Source organism: Puccinia triticina, chromosome 1A (genome assembly GCF_026914185.1).
Source record: "Puccinia triticina chromosome 1A, complete sequence".
Taxonomy (NCBI): domain Eukaryota; kingdom Fungi; phylum Basidiomycota; class Pucciniomycetes; order Pucciniales; family Pucciniaceae; genus Puccinia; species Puccinia triticina.
The window spans coordinates 694669-715377 of record NC_070558.1 but is presented as its reverse complement, the minus strand read 5'-3'; the positions used below and the strand labels follow the sequence as shown (position 1 = coordinate 715377).

The 20709-nt window shown below is 49.1% G+C and overlaps 7 protein-coding genes across 7 annotated transcripts; 3 read left to right on the top strand and 4 right to left on the bottom strand.

Annotated features, from left to right (window-relative positions):
- Window positions 1-2217: 2217 nt before the first annotated feature.
- On the bottom strand, window positions 2218-7035 carry PtA15_1A107 (uncharacterized protein; the record flags this gene model as incomplete). Its single annotated transcript, XM_053165099.1, has 2 exons — window positions 2218-4900; window positions 4982-7035. 2 exons carry the CDS (start codon window positions 7033-7035, stop codon window positions 2218-2220), a joined length of 4737 nt encoding a protein of 1578 aa, XP_053016324.1.
- A 1660-nt stretch (window positions 7036-8695) lies between these two features.
- On the bottom strand, window positions 8696-9632 carry PtA15_1A106 (uncharacterized protein; the record flags this gene model as incomplete). The annotated part of the gene is made up of 2 exons (XM_053165098.1): window positions 8696-9275; window positions 9523-9632. 2 exons carry the CDS (start codon window positions 9630-9632, stop codon window positions 8696-8698), a joined length of 690 nt encoding a protein of 229 aa, XP_053016323.1.
- A 230-nt stretch (window positions 9633-9862) lies between these two features.
- Window positions 9863-10815, bottom strand: PtA15_1A105 (uncharacterized protein; the record flags this gene model as incomplete). The annotated part of the gene is made up of 2 exons (XM_053165097.1): window positions 9863-10154; window positions 10229-10815. The coding sequence occupies 2 exons, from the start codon at window positions 10813-10815 to the stop codon at window positions 9863-9865; spliced, it is 879 nt and encodes a 292-aa protein (XP_053016322.1).
- A 391-nt stretch (window positions 10816-11206) lies between these two features.
- On the top strand, window positions 11207-14046 carry PtA15_1A104 (uncharacterized protein; the record flags this gene model as incomplete). Its single annotated transcript, XM_053165096.1, has 8 exons — window positions 11207-11409; window positions 11488-11722; window positions 11805-12189; window positions 12266-13041; window positions 13121-13202; window positions 13285-13485; window positions 13555-13956; window positions 14042-14046. The coding sequence occupies 8 exons, from the start codon at window positions 11207-11209 to the stop codon at window positions 14044-14046; spliced, it is 2289 nt and encodes a 762-aa protein (XP_053016321.1).
- An 872-nt stretch (window positions 14047-14918) lies between these two features.
- PtA15_1A103 (uncharacterized protein) lies at window positions 14919-16186 on the bottom strand (the record flags this gene model as incomplete). Its single annotated transcript, XM_053165095.1, has 4 exons — window positions 14919-15057; window positions 15181-15348; window positions 15415-15900; window positions 15984-16186. The coding sequence occupies 4 exons, from the start codon at window positions 16184-16186 to the stop codon at window positions 14919-14921; spliced, it is 996 nt and encodes a 331-aa protein (XP_053016320.1).
- Window positions 16187-17445: 1259 nt separating this feature from the next.
- Window positions 17446-18180, top strand: PtA15_1A102 (uncharacterized protein; the record flags this gene model as incomplete). Its single annotated transcript, XM_053165092.1, has 1 exon — window positions 17446-18180. One exon carries the CDS (start codon window positions 17446-17448, stop codon window positions 18178-18180), a length of 735 nt encoding a protein of 244 aa, XP_053016319.1.
- A 1194-nt stretch (window positions 18181-19374) lies between these two features.
- Window positions 19375-20208, top strand: PtA15_1A101 (uncharacterized protein; the record flags this gene model as incomplete). Its single annotated transcript, XM_053165081.1, has 1 exon — window positions 19375-20208. One exon carries the CDS (start codon window positions 19375-19377, stop codon window positions 20206-20208), a length of 834 nt encoding a protein of 277 aa, XP_053016318.1.
- Window positions 20209-20709: the final 501 nt, after the last annotated feature.

Genomic DNA, 20709 nt, shown 5'->3' with positions numbered 1-20709 from the left:
TAGATTTCCCTGCAAAATCTGAAATCTGTCCGCTCAGATCTGAAATTCCAGATTGACAGAATTTCAAAGTCCTCCAGTGGAGGACTTCCCTTTGATCTGGAAACCCAAATTTTCTAAGATTTTGCAGAGAAATCTAGGCAGATCTAGGATTTGGGATGATTGATCCCAGATTTCCCCGCAAAATCTGGAAAAATCTGAGTTCCCAGATTGACGGGAAGTCCTCTGCAAAATCTGGGAAAATCTGGGTTTCCAGATCGGCAGGAAGTCCTCCAATCCTCCATGGAATTGAATAAATCTGGAATTTCAGATTTTGCAGCACTGCAAGAAAAACTCCTGCAACAGACGCCAGTTGACATGTGAGATGCCCCTGTGTAACTGCTGTTGTAGCGTTGTAAGACTCAAAAGTGGTTGCAAAACCCTTTTGCTGAATGGAGAAGGGGATGATGGAGGTGCAAACTCTGCCCTTCTATACTATCAGATAACAAGACCCACCAAGCTAAGCTTGGCAAGTTTTAATCAAGTGATAGGTCTGGTCTAGTTCCAGATGAAGTTGTTCAATGACAGGTATGTGAGAGTTGAGAGGGTTTATGATGATGGAAAGGGTGAAAGTTGACTTGATGTTTCCGGTGGGGGTTGAACACAGGTCCTTGAGAGGGTGATATAAGAAGTTGAGAAGAGTGTCTGGACTGAGAAGGGTATATGTCTTGGTCGGGAGTTGAACCAGGAACCGGGTAACTTGTGACAGGTGCGTGATGGGCAACCAGTGGTATGAGAGTATGAGAATATGAGAGTGAGCTCAGTGGTTATTGCAGATAAGAGGGATGATATGGTATGTTATAAAAGTGTAAGGGTGATGATATTGGCTAATGGGTGATATCTGTATAACTGGTGGGTACTGAACTGAGGGAAAAACAACTGGGGGGGAGAGAGCTCCTTATATAGACAAATGTGAGGGATTTTAGCTACAAGGGGGACCCTGGATGAGGGATTTTAGATGGTGGGCTGCGTACAAGTGGTGTCAGAAGATACTAAATACAGGCAGAAAGTGGGGTGAGAAATGAAAGATGATGTCATACTGATGCAAGGACCACATGAACAAAGCGGGGAAATGTCAAATACAGAGGTACTTCATGCAAGGGGTGCATGAGTGGTGTCAGACTAATGCAAGGAGTGCAGAAATGGGGTCAGAAGACTGCATGCAGCTGCAAGGGGTGCATAAATGAGGCGGGGACATGTCAAATACAGAAGAAATGGGGTTGGTCCCCTGCATATGCAGTGGAGATAAGAGGGATAGAAAAGAGTATGTGTTTGGCTGGGGCTGAGTATGCGTATACCTGGGAAAGGTGACTTGAGGGGTGTGACAAATTAATGACTGAGGCTGGCCGTGTCCATGAGGGTCCAAGAGGGTGTAACTTCCAATCCTGCGGGGTTCCAGTGACGCTTCCATTGGAGACTAGGGGTAAAATTGGCCGTAGAATCCATTTATGAGGTCTATTTGGTGGTATCTTGAGGCCTAGGGTGAGTAAATAGATGTATGAGGAAAAACTTTTGATTTTTCACTTTTCCGTCTACCACAGCGTTGACCAACAACTTGACAGTTTATTTTTGCACAGTCACCGTGCATTGAAGCTTGGTGAACAGAAGCCTTGAACAAAGGCTTGCATAGAACCACCAGCTTCTTTGGGGCTCTTGCATGTCACCTGGCATCAGTTCTGCAAGTTTTTCTTGTAGTGCAGGGAAATCTAAAACCTGGAACTCTGGATCACTTTTCAGATTTTGCAGGGAAGTCTAGGTCCCCAAAGTGATCCAGAGTTCCAGATTTCAGATTTCCCTGCAAAATCTGAAATTCCAGATTTATTCAAATTTGACAGGAAGTCCTCCAGTCCTCTGTTTCCCTGCACTGACATATGACTAGCCCATCTGGCCCACCAAAAGGCCATGGGCTGTTTTGTGGCACATAGTGAGCTCTGTTGGAGAGTGAGCTCGGAGAAAGTGATACTTTTCACATAACATGGGAAAAGTGAACTAAATAGTCTATCTACAAGAGCTGTGACAGGTGTTGCAGTCGAGATCTAACACAATGTCACAACATCCCCCCCCTCGACAAGAAACCTGCACTACATTAGAGAATGAAAAGATAGACGGAAAGAAAGGAAAGAAAAGAAAGAAGAAAGAAGAAAGAGAAAAAAAAACATAAGAGAACAACGTAAAAAACAACTAAGTTATAAGTCCTTGAATGACTGTCCTGCATTTTTGATGTGCCGCCTTTCCCAGCGCCTTCGTGAGAACATCCGCAATTTGCTCCTTCCCTGGAATCCACTTGATGCTTGTTTTCTTCTCATATAAAGCCTGATTTGTAATGTAAAACTCCCGTTCAATGTGGTGCGTCCTTTTGTTCGAGGCGTCTTCACAACCGATTTTAACAGCAGACTGGTTGTCGCAAAGTATCATCACTGGGAAATTCACTCCCACGATGTCTGACAGAAGATTCCGTATCCACAGCGCGTGTCTCGTGGCATGGCCCAGCGCCATGTATTCAGCTTGACAGGTCGAGCTTGCTACTGTTACTAAACGCCTAGAGACCCACATGATCGGTGAACCGTAGAGTCGAATTATAACCCCGTATGTAGACCTAGAGTTGGTTCCACCCCAATTTGCGTCTACGAAGCATTCAACCGGGTGGCCGTTTGAACGGTCTGGTGCTATCCTGAGCGGTGTCACTTTTGTCTCAGCCAGGTATCCTAGTAGGTGTCTCAGTCCTTTCCAGTGGTGCGCTGAGGGCCTGCTGGAGAATCGGGCTAGGTAGTTTACGCTGTACGCGATATCGGGCCGGGTTCCAACCGCAACATAACTGAGACTCCCTATAGTGGAAAGGAAATCTGTGCTATTGATGCCCGCCTCGGTAGTGTCCGTGTTGGCAGTGTAGCCTTCAGGTAGAGGTGTAGAGTGTAAGGTCACGCCGTCCCAACGTTCCTTGAGAATCTTGTCAATTAAGAGCGGTTGCGTCAAATCAAAACCGTCTTGATTCCTAAAGATTTTCACCCCCACCATGCTAGTTAGTCCTTCAGTCCACTTGATTTCAAGAGAGCCTTTCAGTTGTTGTTCTAGTAGTTTCAGGGCCTCGTCTGACGATCCTGTGACAATCCCGTCGTCTACATGTACCCAGATGATTGATCTGTCCTCTTTGCGGCTGAGAGTATAGACGCTGGAGTCGTAGTAACTCGATACATACCCAAGACTGGCCAGCGTACCACTGAGGTGTTTCCACCAGCATCTCACCGCCTGCTTCGTCCTGTAAAGTGCGCGCCTCAGGAGACAGGCCTCGCCAACATTAACGTCAAGTCCCTCAGGGGCTTGCACCCATACCTCCTCGTCAATGGGCGCGTTCAGATACGCCGCAACAAAGTCGAAGTTGTAGATTGGCCAGTTGTTCCTGGCTGCAATTGTCAGAAGAATTCTCATCGAAGTGAAGGTGGCCGTTGGTGCAAAGGTATGCGCGAAGTCGGTGCCTTCTTTTTGATTGAAACCTTTCGCGACGTACCGTGCTTTGTATTTGATGGATCCATCAGGGTTGGTCTTCTTCGCAAAAACCCACCGCGCACCTAGTTTTCTCCGCTTCGATGGTAGTTTCTTAACGACCCAGACATTCTTGCGTTTCAGATTTTCTAGTTCGGTGTTTATCGCCAGCTTCCAATGGGCTGCATCAGGAGATTGCATTGCGGCTTTGAAAGTCGAGGGAACATCGCAAGAGCTATCAGCACAATTCTCCATGCATTTGTCGACTAACGTCTCTTGATGTTCAACTAATTCTTCTTGGCTGAAGTCATTCAGGACCATGTGTTTAGCTTCGGGCGCCGGTGACGGATGGGGTGGATTGGCGGTGGATCCTTTCTCTGGTATTGGAGCACTAGTGACTGTCCCCGATGGTAGGGCATTCCGTCCGAAATCAGCCCATGCAGAGGAGACTAGCTTCTTTGTTTTAGGGATCCAGAACATCCAACCTTTTGATTCCGGTAGGTGCCCGACGACTAGGCCTTCAACAGCGCGTTCATCAAGCTTCTTCCGTTTTTCGGGGGCTACCAAGATGTATGCTTTCGAACCAAAAACCCTCGTCCAATCCAGTTGTGGTTTGTCACCAAAGAAAAATTCGTACGGAGTTTTGTCTTTGGTGATGCGATTTGGGATTCTGTTCAACGTCCAAGCCGCCCAGAGAAAAGCATATCCCCAAAATTCCTTGCCTAATTCGCTGTCGTACAAGATGCTTCTACCCATGTCTGCAACTGTTCTGTTGTAGCGTTCAGCAGCGCCATTTTGAAAATGGTGGTAGGGGAGTGAGCGCTCCGCAACAATACCTTTGTCGCCAAGGTACTTACCAAAAACCTTTGATTCAAATTCACCTCCATTGTCTGAACGTAGAATTTTCACTTTGCAGTTGGTTTGGTTTTCCCATCTGGTGATTGTCTGCGTAATCATATCCGCTGCCTCGCTCTTAGCCTTGAGGATTCGCACTTCACTGTAAGACGTAAAAACATCCCTTATTGTAAGAGCATATTTGCCTCCTGTCATAGTAGGTGTATCGAAGGGACCCATCAGATTGACACATACCACCGACAAGCGTTCAACACATCGTTTGGTCGGACCAAGTGCTGAAGTCCTTGTTGCTTTGCAGATCAAACATACAGGACACTTAATAGAGCCCGTCGGCATTGTCGTGGGCAGACCATAACCTAGCTGTAGTTTCACCATCCGTCTAATCTTACGTAGGCTCGCATGTCCGAAAAGCCTATGCCAGAACAGCAATTTCTTCTCATCATTTGTCAGCTCCTCGGGATTCCATGTAAACTGGCTATGTTCCACTAGATTTGGAGACTTGAAAATTGAATTGGCATCAATTTGATGACTGCATTCATTGCATACTTGGACATGAGAAGGTGAAACAACAGAGGAAACAATGGCTCAAGTGGGAATTGGAAGTGGCCACGTGTTATGGATGGGGTCAAATTCGCTATGGAGAAGGACACTTCCATTGCCGTCGACTAGATCTATAGAATCAAAGTTCCCGTTCACGAAAAACATCGCATTAGATTTCTTGAACGCCGCGATAGACAATAAGGTAGAGCGGGCACGCTCACAGTAGAAGACCTTTTTAACTACGATGATCGCCTTGTTCATCCCGACAAACTTCAAGGTACCCATGCCTGTAATGTAGTCACAGTTGGAGTCAGTTGCTACTTTGACAGCAATAGGATGTTCTAGAGTTACGAAGTCGTGCAATGCGTACCTATCTCCGGTGACGTTGTCAGATGCGCCAGAGTCCCAGATGACTTCTTGGCCGTCACGTTGAATGATCATTTCTCGGAGGTTGAAGCGTTGACCACTTGGTTCTGCAGAAAGATCTTCACCTTTGATAACATATTCAACATTCTCCGCTTCATCATCGGCGAACAAGTCCGGGTTGATTTGCCGTGTCTCAACTGTCTTGGCCATGGTGGGTGTGGTTTTTGGTTTGACAAAAGGAGACGAAGCCGACTTTGTTGACGCTGGATCCCTTGATTCTGTTTGGATCGGTTTGATGTATGGTACTCGGTCAAAGTTGTAGGTAACCAAGCATGGAGGGAATTGAGGTTGGGAGTTGGGATTGGGCCGACTGGGCACTGGTTGGTGGCTTGGGTTGTTTTTTCGGCTAGTCGGACAGTTGGTTGCGTAGTGTCCGGTCTGCTTGCATATGTAGCAGATAGGTGGCTTGTTCAGCGCCAGAGCGCTGACTTGCTGACCCTCTTCAGCCGCTGAGCTCGTTCCTGAAACACTAGTATTGCTACGGCTAGCTAGGGTGACATTGTCCGATCGACTAGCTAGCTTTATGTTCATTGCCGAGGTATCCGATCTTCCGGTTTCTTCTGCTAGCCTGTGTTCAATACGACCCGAATCCCACAGTTGCAGTACGTCGGAGGAGGCAGGTAGTTGGAAATCTCGGGTCTCCATGAAGAGATCAACCTTTCTGTCAAGTGCGGGTCGAAGATGATCCTTGAGGTTCGACTGGAAAATCAGCGCAGTGACGTTATCCCAGGTGAACTCAATGCCTTGTTCAATGAAAGTTTTCGCGCATCTGTTGAAAGCTGATATCACTTCGGCTGAGCTGCCGTAGTCAGATGGGTTGAGGTTTTTCAACGTTTCCCAAGCTTGCAGTTGCTTGGCTCGATTCACAACGCGGAATTTGACCAGTAGGTGGTTGTAAACTTCGGCGGAGTTTTCAAGTCGAATGAGATCATACATGAGGTCGGGGTGAACTGACGAGTGGATGATCCCTCGCGCTATCTTCTCTTGGTACGGATCGACAATTGCGTCCTCTTCTGGGGTGTAGAAGAATTCGTCCTGAAAGCGTTCGAAAGCTATGACACCGAGAGCTTTGTCCCACGACTGGATATTCGATCCGTCAACATTCAGAATCTGTTCTGGTTTAAGCTTTTTAAGTGCCGCGTTAACAATGGCCGATATCTTGGCATCCTCGTCTAGAAGAGCCCGTTGATTGGACCTGACATTCTCCGCATCACACCGATTCATAAGGTCCTTGTGTCTTGCGCGATCCTCCTTGCGTTGAAGGCGCATTTCGGCGATGAGGCTGGCTAGGAGGTCGGATTGCATTGCCGGCGGTCGAACTTCAGGCACCGGAGCTTGCATTGATGAAGGGGCTGGGGGGTTTTCAGTTCGTCTCCAGTTCGCGGCGGAGGATCCAATGACTCGGTCTTTGATTCTAGCCTGAAATGTTGTCTCTTTGAGAAGCTCTTCAGAGAACGCTCGGCCTTTTCCTTTATTGATACCAGCTTCGTTGGACGGTCCTTCTCCTTTGCTGGTCGTTGATGGTACGCGGCCCAAACGTCGTTGGAAAAAATTGTTGGAAGGAAGTTGTGGCCCAAGAACTGTTTTCAGAGTCGGATTTTTGGGTGTCATTCGGTCGATTGTACGCAAACCTGGTATTGGACCAAGTCTGTTTACTGATCTGGGGTTTTGGGTTGGCGCGGATTTGTCGTCGGACATGGTGGAGAGGATGGAAGGTTGATTGTGGAACGGAAAGGGGAAAGAAAAAAAAAACACGGGGGGAAAAAGTGAAATACGGGAAAGGGAATATAGATAATGATAAACCAAATATGGGAGAGGATTCGATCGAACTTTGATGAACTGAACAAACTTCGACCAGCTTTTCAGCCGATATCGTTAAGCTTTGAGTGGAGCTAAACCTCACTCTGTTCGTGCAGTGATGGGTGATCAATCCAACCTAAGCACCTGCAGGATGCTCGCCGCACAATACAGAATTCAGAACAACACACTCTAGCTATACTCAGGCTCTTAAGTGGGTATTACGGAGTTTGTCCGTCGTTGATGGTCGAAATGATTTTGAAGGAAAAGGTTTGGTCGGAGGGGAAAAAAGGAAAAAAAAGACTCGCTGGCGGACTACTTTTCTCGTCGATGAACGACTACTAAACTCGTCTTGATAGAAGACTACTGATGTGGTCTCGTCCGTTTTCAGCTACTGGTGATTTGAGCTACTCTTGAGCGAAAATAGGCTCATAACCTGTTGGAGAGTGAGCTCGGAGAAAGTGATACTTTTCACATAACATGGGAAAAGTGAACTAAATAGTCTATCTACAAGAGCTGTGACAGGTGTCGCAGTCGAGATCTAACACAATGTCACAACAAGCTCTCTTGTCCAAGAAAACCCCTTGGGCTCTTTGATGGCCTGAGGCTGCAGTGAGCTCTCTGGGCTTTACCAACATGGACTCTTTCATGGTTCATGGTGAGCTTGCTAGACCAGCAAATGAAAATTCCATGGCCCAGGAAGTTAGCCATGACTAACAAGAGGCCCATGGGCTTTTGGTGGTCCAGAAATTTGAATCTGGGCCATAAAGTAGCCCAGCTGCTCTTGGTGGCCCTGCAAGTCCACTATGGGCCATAAAATTAAAAGAGCACAGGGGCTTTTCTTGCCCAGAGAATTCACTTGGTGCCACATTAAAACAGCCCATGGGCTTTTGGAATGTCAGGTAGCCCATCCATATGTTGAATGGCACAGTAGCCAAGGATTGATTTGTTATGGGCCTAATGGAAGACTTCCCATCAATCTAGGAACTCAGATTTTTCCAGATTTTGCGGGGAAATCTGGGCTTGATCATCCCAAATCCCAGATCTGCCTAGATTTCCCTGTGAAATCTGGGAAAATCTGGGTTTCCAGATTGGCAGGAATTCCTCCAATGGGCTTGTGCACAGGCCCATGAAAAGCCCACCCAACTCAACACAGCTCAAAACCAGAACCATCCCCAACTGTGCCACCATCATTTTTGGGCAGTTTCTTCTTCTTCTTTTTTTCCGGTTGAGGAGGCTCAGGTTGGCAAACCAATTTTATGTTCCAGTAGTCAGCCCAAAGTATGATTTTTGTTTCCGTTGGAGAATTTGACCTTGTTTGAAGTGTGTATACAGAAGGGAGAAAAAAACAACTTTGGGGGTTTTTAAACACAAGTCGAGCTAAACAAAACGTGAACCAACTGGAGCCGGATCATCTTGAGCACCTTCCTTGCCCCAATAACCTTTCAACCGTGTCCGCATGCAACGAAAAATAGACAGACAGCAAAGCACAACCCCAGTTGCACCAAGACCTATTCAAACAAAATGTCTATTAGCACCCTTAACCCTGACCATAGGGGTTTCAAAAATACTGACATCCCCCCAAGACTAGTCCCATCAAGACCTCTGGCCTCTTCTTCTTACGGTGAGATTGCGCTTCAGTCGAAGAAGAAGATGAGCCGGTTCCGGAATGAGAGCCGGTTTCGGGGTGAGAGCCAGTTTCGGAATGAGAGCCAGTTTCGGGATGAGAGCCAGTTTCGGGACGAGAGCCAGTTTCGGGACGTCCAGTCGAAGAAGAAGAAGAAGAAGAAGAGCTAGTTCCGGAAGGTCCAGGTTGTTGGCCTTCACCAGAGGGCTGCTGCTGAGTGTTGCTGGTATCGGTTGTCGGAGGCCTATCTGGGGAGGGACGCGGGACGGCGGACGAGTTGGTCCTCGGAGCCGAAGAGACCACTGTAGGCGAAGTAGAGGAATTGCCTTTGGGGTAGCTGCTCGGACTGCTGCCGCTGGTCCCGGTGCTGGTTGAGGATGGATAGCTATATCCAGAAGAAGAGCCTGAGCCTGAGGGAAGTCTTTGGTCGGACGTTACTTGTCCATTGATCACCATCATCATCATCATTGACAGACCTAGCATGAGAGTGATCTGACTTGCTAAATCCACCATCCTTTAAAGACTCGAATACAGTTAAAAAATTAAAGAGATAGAAGATCGAAAGTCGGATTGTACAAAGCTTATTTGCACACCACGAATGAAGAGAGCGATCCAGCAAACAGCTGGGATCGAGGCCAGCATAGAGACGGTTTCCTTAGAGAAGAAAAAAAACCCGAGGGGCAGCCTGACGATCGAGCCAAGAAACCTCAAACTTATCAAGAGCTCGTTCTCTACGACCCCGGCGAGACTAATCCAAAGACTTCCTCTCAATCGAACTTGATTTTCTCAAGAAATAGAGATTCTCGATATCAAGCTTGCCGTTCAAGAGCCTAGTGATGATATCTCTCAAGGCTTGCGACTTCTTGCGCATGTTCATTTTTTGCTTCAATGTAGATATACAGAGAAAACTTGTTCATGGGCAAGACCCAAGTTGCTATCAGCCCAGTGACATAGATATAACCTGGTAACACCAGGGAGAACATCTTTCCATAGACATCTTGAACCGAAAAAAAACAAGCTGCAGTTTGGATTCTTCAATTTGACAAACTAGAAGGGGGAATGCGAATTGAGGTGAATAGATTTCAAGAGTGAGAGTGATACTCAGGATTTTTGATCAGATTGAGGGGGAGAAGGGGAGGAGGACTTGAAGCCAGAGATCTCGTCCCAAGCGCGCAAGAGTCTCATTCGAACTCCTTCCCAATTATCCAGCGCTGGTCTGACGTCTAGATAGAACGAAAGATTCGGTAGGGCTGCAGGCTCGTTTCCGGTGGGCGACCCGGTAGTCGTGTTACTATCTGCGCCTCTTCCCGGATAAAAATCGACCACGTATCGCATCCTTTCCTCTGTCGGCCTGATGACTTCCCAATCATGTCGATCGAATGGAGCTTGGTACCTAGCAGCCCATGATGTGATCGATCAGGCTTTGTTTCTGAGGGGATGGAGATCGGGAGAGATGATAAGACTGACCCCGACAAAACTTTGATCCATGCTCGAGGGCTCAGGTCTTCCGGCCTTCCCCGAAAGCTGCACAACATGGGCCCGGATTTACCCGAGCGAGGCCAGCGATCGAACGCCCCGCGACCATACCCGGCCTCCCATTCCAAGACTTGTCGCCAGACTCTCTCGTTGACCGCATTATGGATCGGGACGACGGTGTACATGTCCTCCGCCCTCGGAGTCCGGTTCTTCCGCTTCAGAGCATTGTAGAATTGCGACGGGGAGGGATAGATCCAGTTTTGTTCGACTTCTGGCTCCGAGTTCGTGCCGCTTGTTGCTGCTGTCCGATTCGGAAGATGATCGACCGGGCATGCACTTTGCTGACTAGGATCGCTTTCTGATGCTTGTCGATTTTGATTGAGTTCAGGGCGGTAGCGTGGTATCGAGGAGATCACTCTATCAGTCGGTAGTCGATTGGAATCGGCGATCGGGACGGCTTGGTATTCTTTATTACACCCTTGGTCTCCTGGCTTGGATCGATGGTCGACGGGACAGGTGGCTTGATTAGAAGAGTCTTGGGCTGCTGACGTCGATGCGGTTGAGCTGAAGGGCCACATCGTCGGGTTTTTGTACCGAACTTGACTTTCCAATCGGACTTTTTGGTCAGACTCCTGGGATCCTGGGTTCAACCTGTGATCCTCAGCAGGACGGAAAAGAGAATATTCTCTTCAGTTTTATTTTTTGTCAAGCCCATGAGGATATCAGAAAATGTGGACTTACAATGAGTTCCGGGAGAAAAGCTTTCAATTAGGGAGAGCCTGAACTGTGGTTGTTGACCGGGAAGTATTTCGGGGGTACGGGTGGCGAGAGGTGGGATCCCCGGGAGCTACCCGACAATCCGGGGGGTGTCATCGGCTCTTTGTTACCAAGGCATTTGCTGGACTGGGAACACCACCACACCAACCCAGCACAACTTAAGCAACAAAACGAACACGCTGACAAAACAGGATGTCGAGATTACCACCCTCATCAACAAGAAGCTACGGCGGCATCAGGCCGAGTAACCAAGGCTCCAACGGCGGATCTGGGTTCCAAATTGTAGAATGCCCAAACATGCAACTAGCGTTCTCGAATTGTCTGATTGTCAGTCCTCAAGACTTGGGAAGAAATCAGTATGTTCGAGTCAAGGATCATTTTATATTCACAACAAAGTAAGTCCAAATCGTAATCCATCCTATATAAATACTGAGAAATTGTCTGCACCAAAAAAAACCATCTCTTCCCAATAGACCCGACAAAGCGATACAACCGGGAACAGTGGGCTGCATGAAAGCCCAACGAGCGTGGGCCAAGCTGTCGACGATGGGCGATGTCGTCAATATCACTCCATTCGATCCCCAGAGAGAACTTGGCTCGAATTGCTATTTAGCCGAATTAGACCTCGAACTGGGTTGGTGGCATCAAGGCAGTGCAACACCTGGCTCCGTATTTGATGCCGAAGAGCTCTCTCAATTGATCACAAGGGTGATTCGATCGTCTTTTCCTCCCTCCCGCCTTGTATCTAATGGAGACTAACAATCCACGTCCTTTGAATATGGTATTTCAGTCGTTTGATTCGCTCATCTTCTCCGTAGGCCAGCCCTTGGTATTTGAGATGAACGGGGAAAAGCTCAGGGCGATCGTGACTGCTGCACGGACGGTGGACATCCAGGCTTTGGCAGACGTCTCAGACGAGCCGCAAGACGCCACCATGGGGATCCTGATGGCCAATACGATCATCAACGTCACCAAGTCACCAGAGGCCTCTCTCAAGATCAAAGCAAGCTCCAAGCGAGCCGCCCCAAACGCCATCATCAAACCAAACTTCAAGTTTCAAGACATGGGAATCGGCGGCCTGGATTCCGAATTCGGCGCAATCTTTCGGAGAGCTTTTGCTAGTCGTATCTTCCCACCCGGAATGGTCGAAAAGTTGGGAATCCAACATGTCAAAGGTGAGAAATAGCCAAAAAAAAAGAACACTTCTCATTTCAAAGTGCTAAAAATATGACATTTCTTCTTCGACCTTAGGTTTGCTGCTGTTTGGTCCTCCTGGTACTGGAAAGACGTTGATGGCAAGACAGATCGGGAAGATGCTGAATGCCAGGGAACCGAAGATCGTGAACGGGCCGGAAATCCTGAATAAATTTGTCGGAGAATCGGAGAAGAATATCCGAGAACTGTTTGCAGAAGCGGAAGTGGAGTACAAAGCCAAGGGAGATGAATCAGGACTGCACATCATCATCTTTGACGAGCTGGATGCGATCTGTAAGCAGAGAGGCTCGACGGGTGGCGGGACGGGTGTCGGCGACTCGGTTGTCAATCAGTTGTTGTCGAAGATGGACGGAGTCGATCAGTTGAACAACATCCTGATCATCGGAATGACCAATCGATTGGACATGATCGACGAGGCGTTACTTCGACCAGGTCGATTAGAAGTTCACATGGAGATCTCCCTACCAGATGAGAACGGTCGCTTACAAATCTTGAACATCCACACGGCCAAGATGAGACTGAACAACGTGATGTCTGGGGATGTGCTCCTGACCGAACTGGCCGCATTGACCAAGAACTTCTCGGGAGCTGAGCTTTCCGGATTGGTCAAATCGGCCACTTCATTTGCATTCAACCGCCACATCAAGGTCGGGACCACCGCTGGCGTGGGTGACGATCTGGATCAGATGCAGGTCAATCTCGACGACTTTTTGAATGCGCTCGATGAAGTCAAACCGGCGTTTGGTGTGGCCGAAGAGGAACTCAAATCAGTTATTCAAAACGGAATCATCAAATTCTCTCCTCTTATCGATGTGAGCTTGGTGGCACTCTTTCATTCTCATCGACAGACTTGAAAAACAATATGCTAATGTCTTGATTGTAAAAAAAAAGGAAATTCTTCACGATGGCAAGCTGTTTGTAGAACAAGTTCGGACGAGTACTCGAACGCCTCTAGTTAGTGTGCTGATACATGGTAAGTGCTTTTGTTTTGTTTTCTCGGCACTCGATGATGAATCGGCACATCCTGATCAACTGATTGTGGAAATCAATCACAGGTCCTCCTGGGGCCGGAAAAACAGCCTTGGCAGCATCGATCGCCCAAGCGTCTGATTTCCCGTTCATCAAACTGATCGCACCCGAAAACATGGTCGGATACTCGGAAGCGCAAAAGATCAACTATCTTTATAAAGTGTTTTCGGATAGCTACAAGAGTCCGATGAGCGTGATTGTGGTTGATAATATCGAGCGAATCTTAGGTGAAGCCTTCGATTTGAATGCTCCTCTGATCAGAAGATTCTTGGTTGTGCTGATTTAGACGATGGTAGATTGGGTTCCGATTGGCCCGAGATTTTCGAATGGAGTGCTCCAAGCGTTGATGGTGTTACTAGGAAAACGGCCGCCGAAGGGGAAAAGGTTGTTGGTACTAGCCACCTCATCGAGCCGGACAATGCTCCAAGACATGGGGATGTCGGACACATTTGCCGCCGACATCCGCGTCCCGCCGATCGATACGCTGCGGGCCCTGGAGACGGTGATCAAAGAGGTGGGCTTGTTCGGCGACCAGGGATCGTTCTCGAGAGCCATGACCCTGCTGGATCAGGCCGGATTCCGCGACGAGGGCCGGCTGGCTGTGGGCATCAAGAAGCTGCTGAACATCGCGGAAATGTGCAGGCAAGACGAGGATCGGGCGGCTGATAAGCTCGTCATGGAACTCATGGGCTTGGGAAGTATGTCGCCTATCTCCCGCCGTGCCGTCCATTCAGCTTGGCCCCCTGTGCACTTTGCTGACGTGCGATTTGCTTCCGCCTCTAGTGTAATCGCACGCCCAACGATCCCCTTTTTACCACTCGGGCAGAAAACAAAAAAAAACAGACGATGACCTAGCAGGAACTCAATGCATTTAATCTCGAAATCAGTTCTTGGCGCTCACTGACACGAATACATGTTTCTGTATATAATTAGATTGCTATCACCCCCTCCTCCCAGTCTACATACATACACCTTCCCACCACCCATTGGCAATTGCATTGTTGTAATCATAGAACTGTTCCAATTGTTACGCCTGTTCATAGATCTTCTCATTGTCTTCATAGAGTCCAGAATTCCATCTCTTCATTCTCCCGCTATCTTTTTTCTTCTTTTTTTATGTCTGTGTGCTCAAGGGCAACGTTTCTTGGAACTCTCTTCATTTGAGAAAATGATTGGTTATGGGATCTGTCTAAGTAAGACCTTACACAAGGCTAAAGTGAATAGGCAATGGGAGGCTAAAAACTAATGAAATACACGTATAAGGTGTGGCTTTTAAAAAAAAGGAATTTGTAATATACTTGGTTTTGTTCTGTTGCCAAGTTATGTATGTATGTATGTGTTTAGGTGGGCCTATGAGACCCCACACTGTTCAAACGATCTGTATCTAACGATGCCCCAACTAGTATAACCCCAAAAGTGTCTGGAAAGAAGACAGGGCAGCATGAACGCTGAGCGAAAAAAAAATGCAGAAAACAATATCCAAAGTGTGTATATGGGGAAACTCCATGCCAGTGTGTGTGTGTGTAAGGTAGATGTATCTATCTTGTGAAGGAAAATGGGGCGGCGTCGTTAAAACTCAACGATAGCTCCAAAGAAACAAGATGAGAGAAAGGATCGAAAATGCAGCAAAAAAAATACAAGAGGTGTACATGGGGTGAAGCTACCAATTAGTCCATTCGTTGAGGACTTTGGAGAGCAAGACGGTGGCCATTGAGTCTGTGGAAGAGCTCTCATTGTCTGGGGATGACGGCAAGGGATGGGAGCGGGGGCGTTGATGGAAGCCAGCCGAGCTGGAAGGTCTGCGGATGAGGGATGGGGGCGAGGAGGGGGGGAGGTGGTCGTGGGAGCGCGAGTGGGGGATCCTGAGCGTCGTCCTCGACGGCCCCTCTTCTTCTTCTTCTTCTTCTTCCCGCTCAGCCGACGTCCGCCACACCGAGCAGGCGCTCGGCGGCATGAAGCCCGACAGGTCTAGCGGCGGGCTGACCATGTCTTGGTCGTGCGTCGTCGGCAGCCTCGGGTCGTCGTCTCCGATCGAAAACCGCGGCGGGCCCCGGCGCTTGGTCGTCTTGGACGAATCCGGCCGAGGCTGTCTGTTCAACCCAAGAGAAGAACGGATGAATGATGTATGTTGCTTGACAAATAAAAGACGGGCTTACAACAGGTGTTGGTGGGGCTGGTTTTGGGGAGGTTGGGGGTCGTATGGGCTGGACAGCAGGGAGATGGTATCGGAGTCCAGGTCGAGGATTTTGGATGCGACGTTGGACAAGAAGCTGAGGGCGGCGATGCGGGAGGGCGAGAGCTGGTTGATTTTCTTATCAGAGGAGGAGGAGGAGGAGGCGGAGGCGGGGGGGATGATGACGATTGGGGGATGGTTTCGGGCGGAGGGGGCGATGGGTGTGATGGGGGAGCGGCGCGAGGAGCGGCTGAGGGTGCGGCGAGAGCGAGTGGTCCGTGGCGGGGCTCGCGGGTCGAGGGAGCGATGGGAGGATCTCGAGGAGACTGCTGCTGGGCGCTGGATGATGGGGCTGCTGCTGGTGTGGTGGGAGAGGCCGGCGGAGATGGCCATGGGGGTGAGAAGCAGCTCGGCCTCTTCTGGAGACATCTCGGCTTGCTGGTGGGTATGCGGCCTTAGATCGGACGAGCTGCTCTCGGAAGCCGGAAAGAAAAAAGCGGCCCAGTCAGTCTTCATGGAGCAGTCCGGAATGTGTCTCTGGAGGAGAAATACCTGCTGGAGGCTGAGGGGGTGAGGGAGAGGGATGAGGAGATGGAGAGCAGGTCGTCGTCGCGGTGGCCATCTAGGGAGTTGTTTTCGGATAAGGAGCTGAGGGAGTGGGTTCTGATCGGCAGGTGGTTGTAGTCGAGCTCGGAGGCGGAGGGGGAGTGGTCAGGAGGGGTGAAGAAGTAGCCGCGGCCGTCGTGGGAGGGCATGCTGGTGCTGTGGTAGATCGAGGGGTGGGTGATCGACTGGAAGGAGGAGGCGAGCTGGTCCTCCTGTCCGTCGACAGGGGGCGAGAAGACGAGCCATTCCTGGAGCGGGTCTGGGAGTTCTTCGTTGTGGGTGGCTGTGGTGGTTGTTGTTGTGGTTGTTGTGGTTGTTGTGGTGGTGGTGGTGGCAGTGGGTGGTGGTGCTGCTGCTGGGGTGGTGGTGGTGTTCGTTCTGGGGTGGAAGGTGTCCATGGTGGTTCGTGGGTGGTTGTGGGTGGACAAGAGGGAAGATCAAGAGACCGTCGATCTTACCTCAGCATGTATGCATGTATGCATATCGGGAATCCGAAGGAATCCGGCCTTCGCTCGACCACAGCATCTCACACGCCGCGCCCAGACCCAACAGCCCCTTACATATAAACCACCAAACCATCCTCGTCCTGCTCCTACTCGCTCTGAGTCTTGCGCGTAGCAGGCTTTGTTGTTCTTCCAGCTCGCCGTTTTCCAGATCCACAGGGTGCGATGCCAGAAGCTAATTCTCACTGCGCCAGCTGAAACAAGCAATCCCTTGGCCTGCGTTTATGATCTCGGCCCAGTACATAGACCCGGTCCACGGTAGTCTTTATCCCTCAAACTCGGCTGGTTGTATTGCCGGCATTGCATGTTCTGCAGCTTTTGCGGGCGTCTTGCAAACACCTCGATCTGCAGCCCATGAAACTTTCAACTCGGCTCAGGAGGAGCCAGTACGATCCATAGATAGATAATACTTTTGTCATGGGGGCAGTCGGGTTTCTACAACATACCATGCACCAGTGCGCTAAACTATCATCTGTATAAATCATGAGCCAGCTGATGGCCAGCGGCAGCAATCACCTCCCATTTTTGCTACCGACGCGCCCAGGGAGAGCATCCTGACTTGGTAGAGTACATCAAGCGAAGGTATGCCAGAGTGATACCCGTATTGCACATTTAATACTGGTAGCAGCTCATACTGGTTTATATCTGGCTTACACAATTCAGAAAACTCGCCATACTTAAACTCGGAGGAGTCTCGCCATCCACCTCACAAAGTTTGTCAGTTGCCTTCCCTCAAATCCCATTCCAGTCGCCAGCCAATCATGAGATGTACGCATTTATCTTTCCGGCACATAGTTTTAATCCCAAGACTGTCTCGACTAAGATCCACGAAGATGATAAACAGCTTCCTCCTTCTTTCAACCTAGCTGGTGTTTCTCGTGTCGAAGAACAAGAGTCTTCCGGCCATGGAGGGACCCGGAATGGACTCAATAAATTGGGATGAGCTTGCCGAACTGCGGGACTATATTTCTGGCCCCATGAACTCCGGCGATTATCCGACCCCGCGGGGTAGTGATCACTCGGCTGGCATCTTCCACAACAGCCGGGCTATTGCGAGCCAACCGTCGAATCAGGTGCACACATGCGGGAGCGCGCTCCGAGATGTCGTCGCGGCGGACCCTTCGCCACGCTGGGCCCAACTCCAATCTGGCCAGGAGCCAATCTTCACCTTCGATTTCGATGTCTGGTTCGGAATCAACAACATCAACGGCGCGTGGGTATCGAACACGGAGAGAAATGTCGAGGTTCATTGTGTGAAGAGCGAGGGATGGCTTGCTGGTGATCAGAAGCCGAGATGGGTCACCATGGTCAACGAATCCCCCACTCATGCAGTCATCTACAACCTACATCACTGCGATTCTGGTCAGGTAATTTGGCAAAGAAAACTCAATCCCAAACAAATCGAAAAGGTCACGATCCCCTTCGACGAGGGAACAGTACGCTTGTTAGTTCTGGCGGGCCCCAAGATGCCCGGGGCCGTGGCTATGATCATGAGCTCACACGGCGGAAAATCTACCCCCAGGGCCAGGGGCAGTCGATCACGCGCACAAAGATTTACCCCGCTAAGCGGCAGGAGGCCACGCCGACCAAAATCCACCCCCGGTGGCCGTGTGGACCATAAAAATTGGCCAAACCTTTGAAAGGCTTGTTCCAGGCTCAGGTGAAAAATCAAGCAATGCGGGAAAGAAGAAGGTTTTTTATTGCTCCAACACTTCATTTTTTAAATATAGATGGTAGGGGGTATCAAATATACCAAATCCACAATTAGAAACCAGGCAACCAGCCACAAATAGGATTCTTCATCAAGGAGTCCAAAAACTTGATATGTGAAGATCAAAAATGGTGATTTTTGAACGGATTTACTTTGCGCACAGAGGATAACTCGTTGCGCGAGCTGCCCCCAAACAACACTTCGCACACACAAAGCCGGTGAACGGTAGACCGGCCATCGAGGGGACACATCCCTCTTGATAACCGGTCTGTACCAGTCATCAACAGTGTGGAGTCCTCTCAATGAGCTGTGTAGTCATTGGGAGGGGTCTGTTCCGGTCATCGAGGGGATTCAACCCTCCCAATGACCGGCGCGGACCAGTCGGTCGTCGGGAGGCTTGATTCCTCTTGATGACCGGTACAGAGAGACCGGTGATCAAGGGGGGTCATCAAGAGGAATAAGCCCTCCCGAGGCCTGGTCTGTACTGGTCATCAGGAGGGTTGAATCCTCTCAATGGCCGGAATAGACCGGCCATCGGGAGGAATCAGCTCTCTCGATGGCCGGTACAGACCGGTCATCGAGGGGATGTACCCCTCTTGATGACTGGCAACCCTCCCGACGACCGACTGGTCTGTCCCCACTCAGCCTCTTGCATCCTGAAGAACCCCGATTCGCGTTAAATATCGCTTTTCCCGGAGTGTTAAGCGTGTCACAGAGTATCGAATCGTTGGCGACAAGATTGCAAGTGTGTCAAGCCATCTTGGGCCAGGGGGGTGTCGCGAAGTATTGCTTTTGCGACAAATCATCTACATAGGAGGAGTGACAGTACAAGAAAGAAAAGCAGTACATAAATACTGCATCAATAGCGTCTATAAAATGAGCCAGCTGTTTGTTCATCCAAGCCGTCTCCGCTCATTTCCTTCCTGCACACTTTTCCGAAGCTCCGCATAATCATAATCGCATTGATTTCTTAGCAACCCGGAGCCCGAGTCTCCTAAACTACCTCACAAGGTATGTCGGTTATCTTCACGCAAATCCCGTTTCAGTCACTGATTAGCTCATAGACCTATTCGTACTATCTTTCCGCCACATAGTTTGATCGCAAGACTCAAGAGACACGAAGATGAGGAACAACTTCTTCCTTCTATCAATTTGGTTGGCGTTTCTCGTTGCGAAGAACAAGAGTAGTGAATTAGAGGCTGTCGTTTCTGGACGGAGAACAGAGGTTCCTGAATATGATTTCTCATCGTTCTTCAACCTCGGCGATCATTCGACCCAGGTTGCTGAACACGCGGCGGGTACCTCCCACTACGCGGCTACCGCGGGCCAACCTTCAAATCTCCCTCCGGTAGTCTGGAAGCAACGCGAATATGGTGAATTGACGAGACTGAAACCGGATGTCTTGACCACGACCAAGATCCTCGGCGATCATTCGACCCAGGTTGCTGAACACGCGGCGGGTACCTCCCACAACGGGGCTATCGCGGGCCAACCTTCGGGACCCCCTCCGGTAGTCTGGAAGACACCCGAATATGGTGAATTGAAGAGACTCGAGCCGACTGTCATGATCACGACCAAGATCCATGCCAAAGGAGGGGTGACGGCCAATAACCAAGAAAAACATATCAGTCTTCGCTTGGAGAAGGAGGGTGACTGGAAAAATTTCGAACGGTCGAGATCGATCAAAATGTTGAACCTATCCAAAACTCATTCAGTCATCTATTGCATATATGATCCCCATGCTCGTCAATTATCTCATAAAAGAACTATCGGCCCCGATCTAGGTGAAAGGATTTCAATCAATATCGACAAGAGGGGAACGACCATTGAATTACGAGCCTGGGAGGGCTGCCAGCAGGCTTTACCGGACGGAGGAGCTGACGGGGCAAAAGAAAAAGAAAAAAAGAGAAAAAAACCTGCGGCTACGCAACTTTGGCTCCTCAACCGTCAATTTTAACAACTTTCGTGATCCGATGGAAACTTGCAGCATACTGAAGGAAGGAAGAAGGATCTTCACATTGTTCAACTTTGATCAATCCAACCCTTGATTTATAAGTACGCAGCATACAGTCGTGTTCCTGCGAAAGCTTAGATCAGCCCTTCTTTTTTTGGAGTTTTTGTGCATTTAAATATTTACCTACCATGCAGAGATCAACACTAAATCAATCTTCATACTTACCAACTTTTGAGCTGGATGAGCTTTGATAGAACCAACGGTGGGCCAATACACTAACGTTATTTGTTAGTGTAGTGTATTTTAGCCAAAACCAGCTAACAATAACAACATTTTCTGTTATCTTGTTTTTTGTGTTGCTAACAATACAGGAACTTGCCCAGGAAATAGTGATGGATAACAGCAATAACTGTTATTGTATCCTGTTAGTAGCAATAAAAGGCCTGCTATTGTTGTTACTGCTGTTATTTCCTGTTATTGTTAGTATGGATACTGGATCTCAGA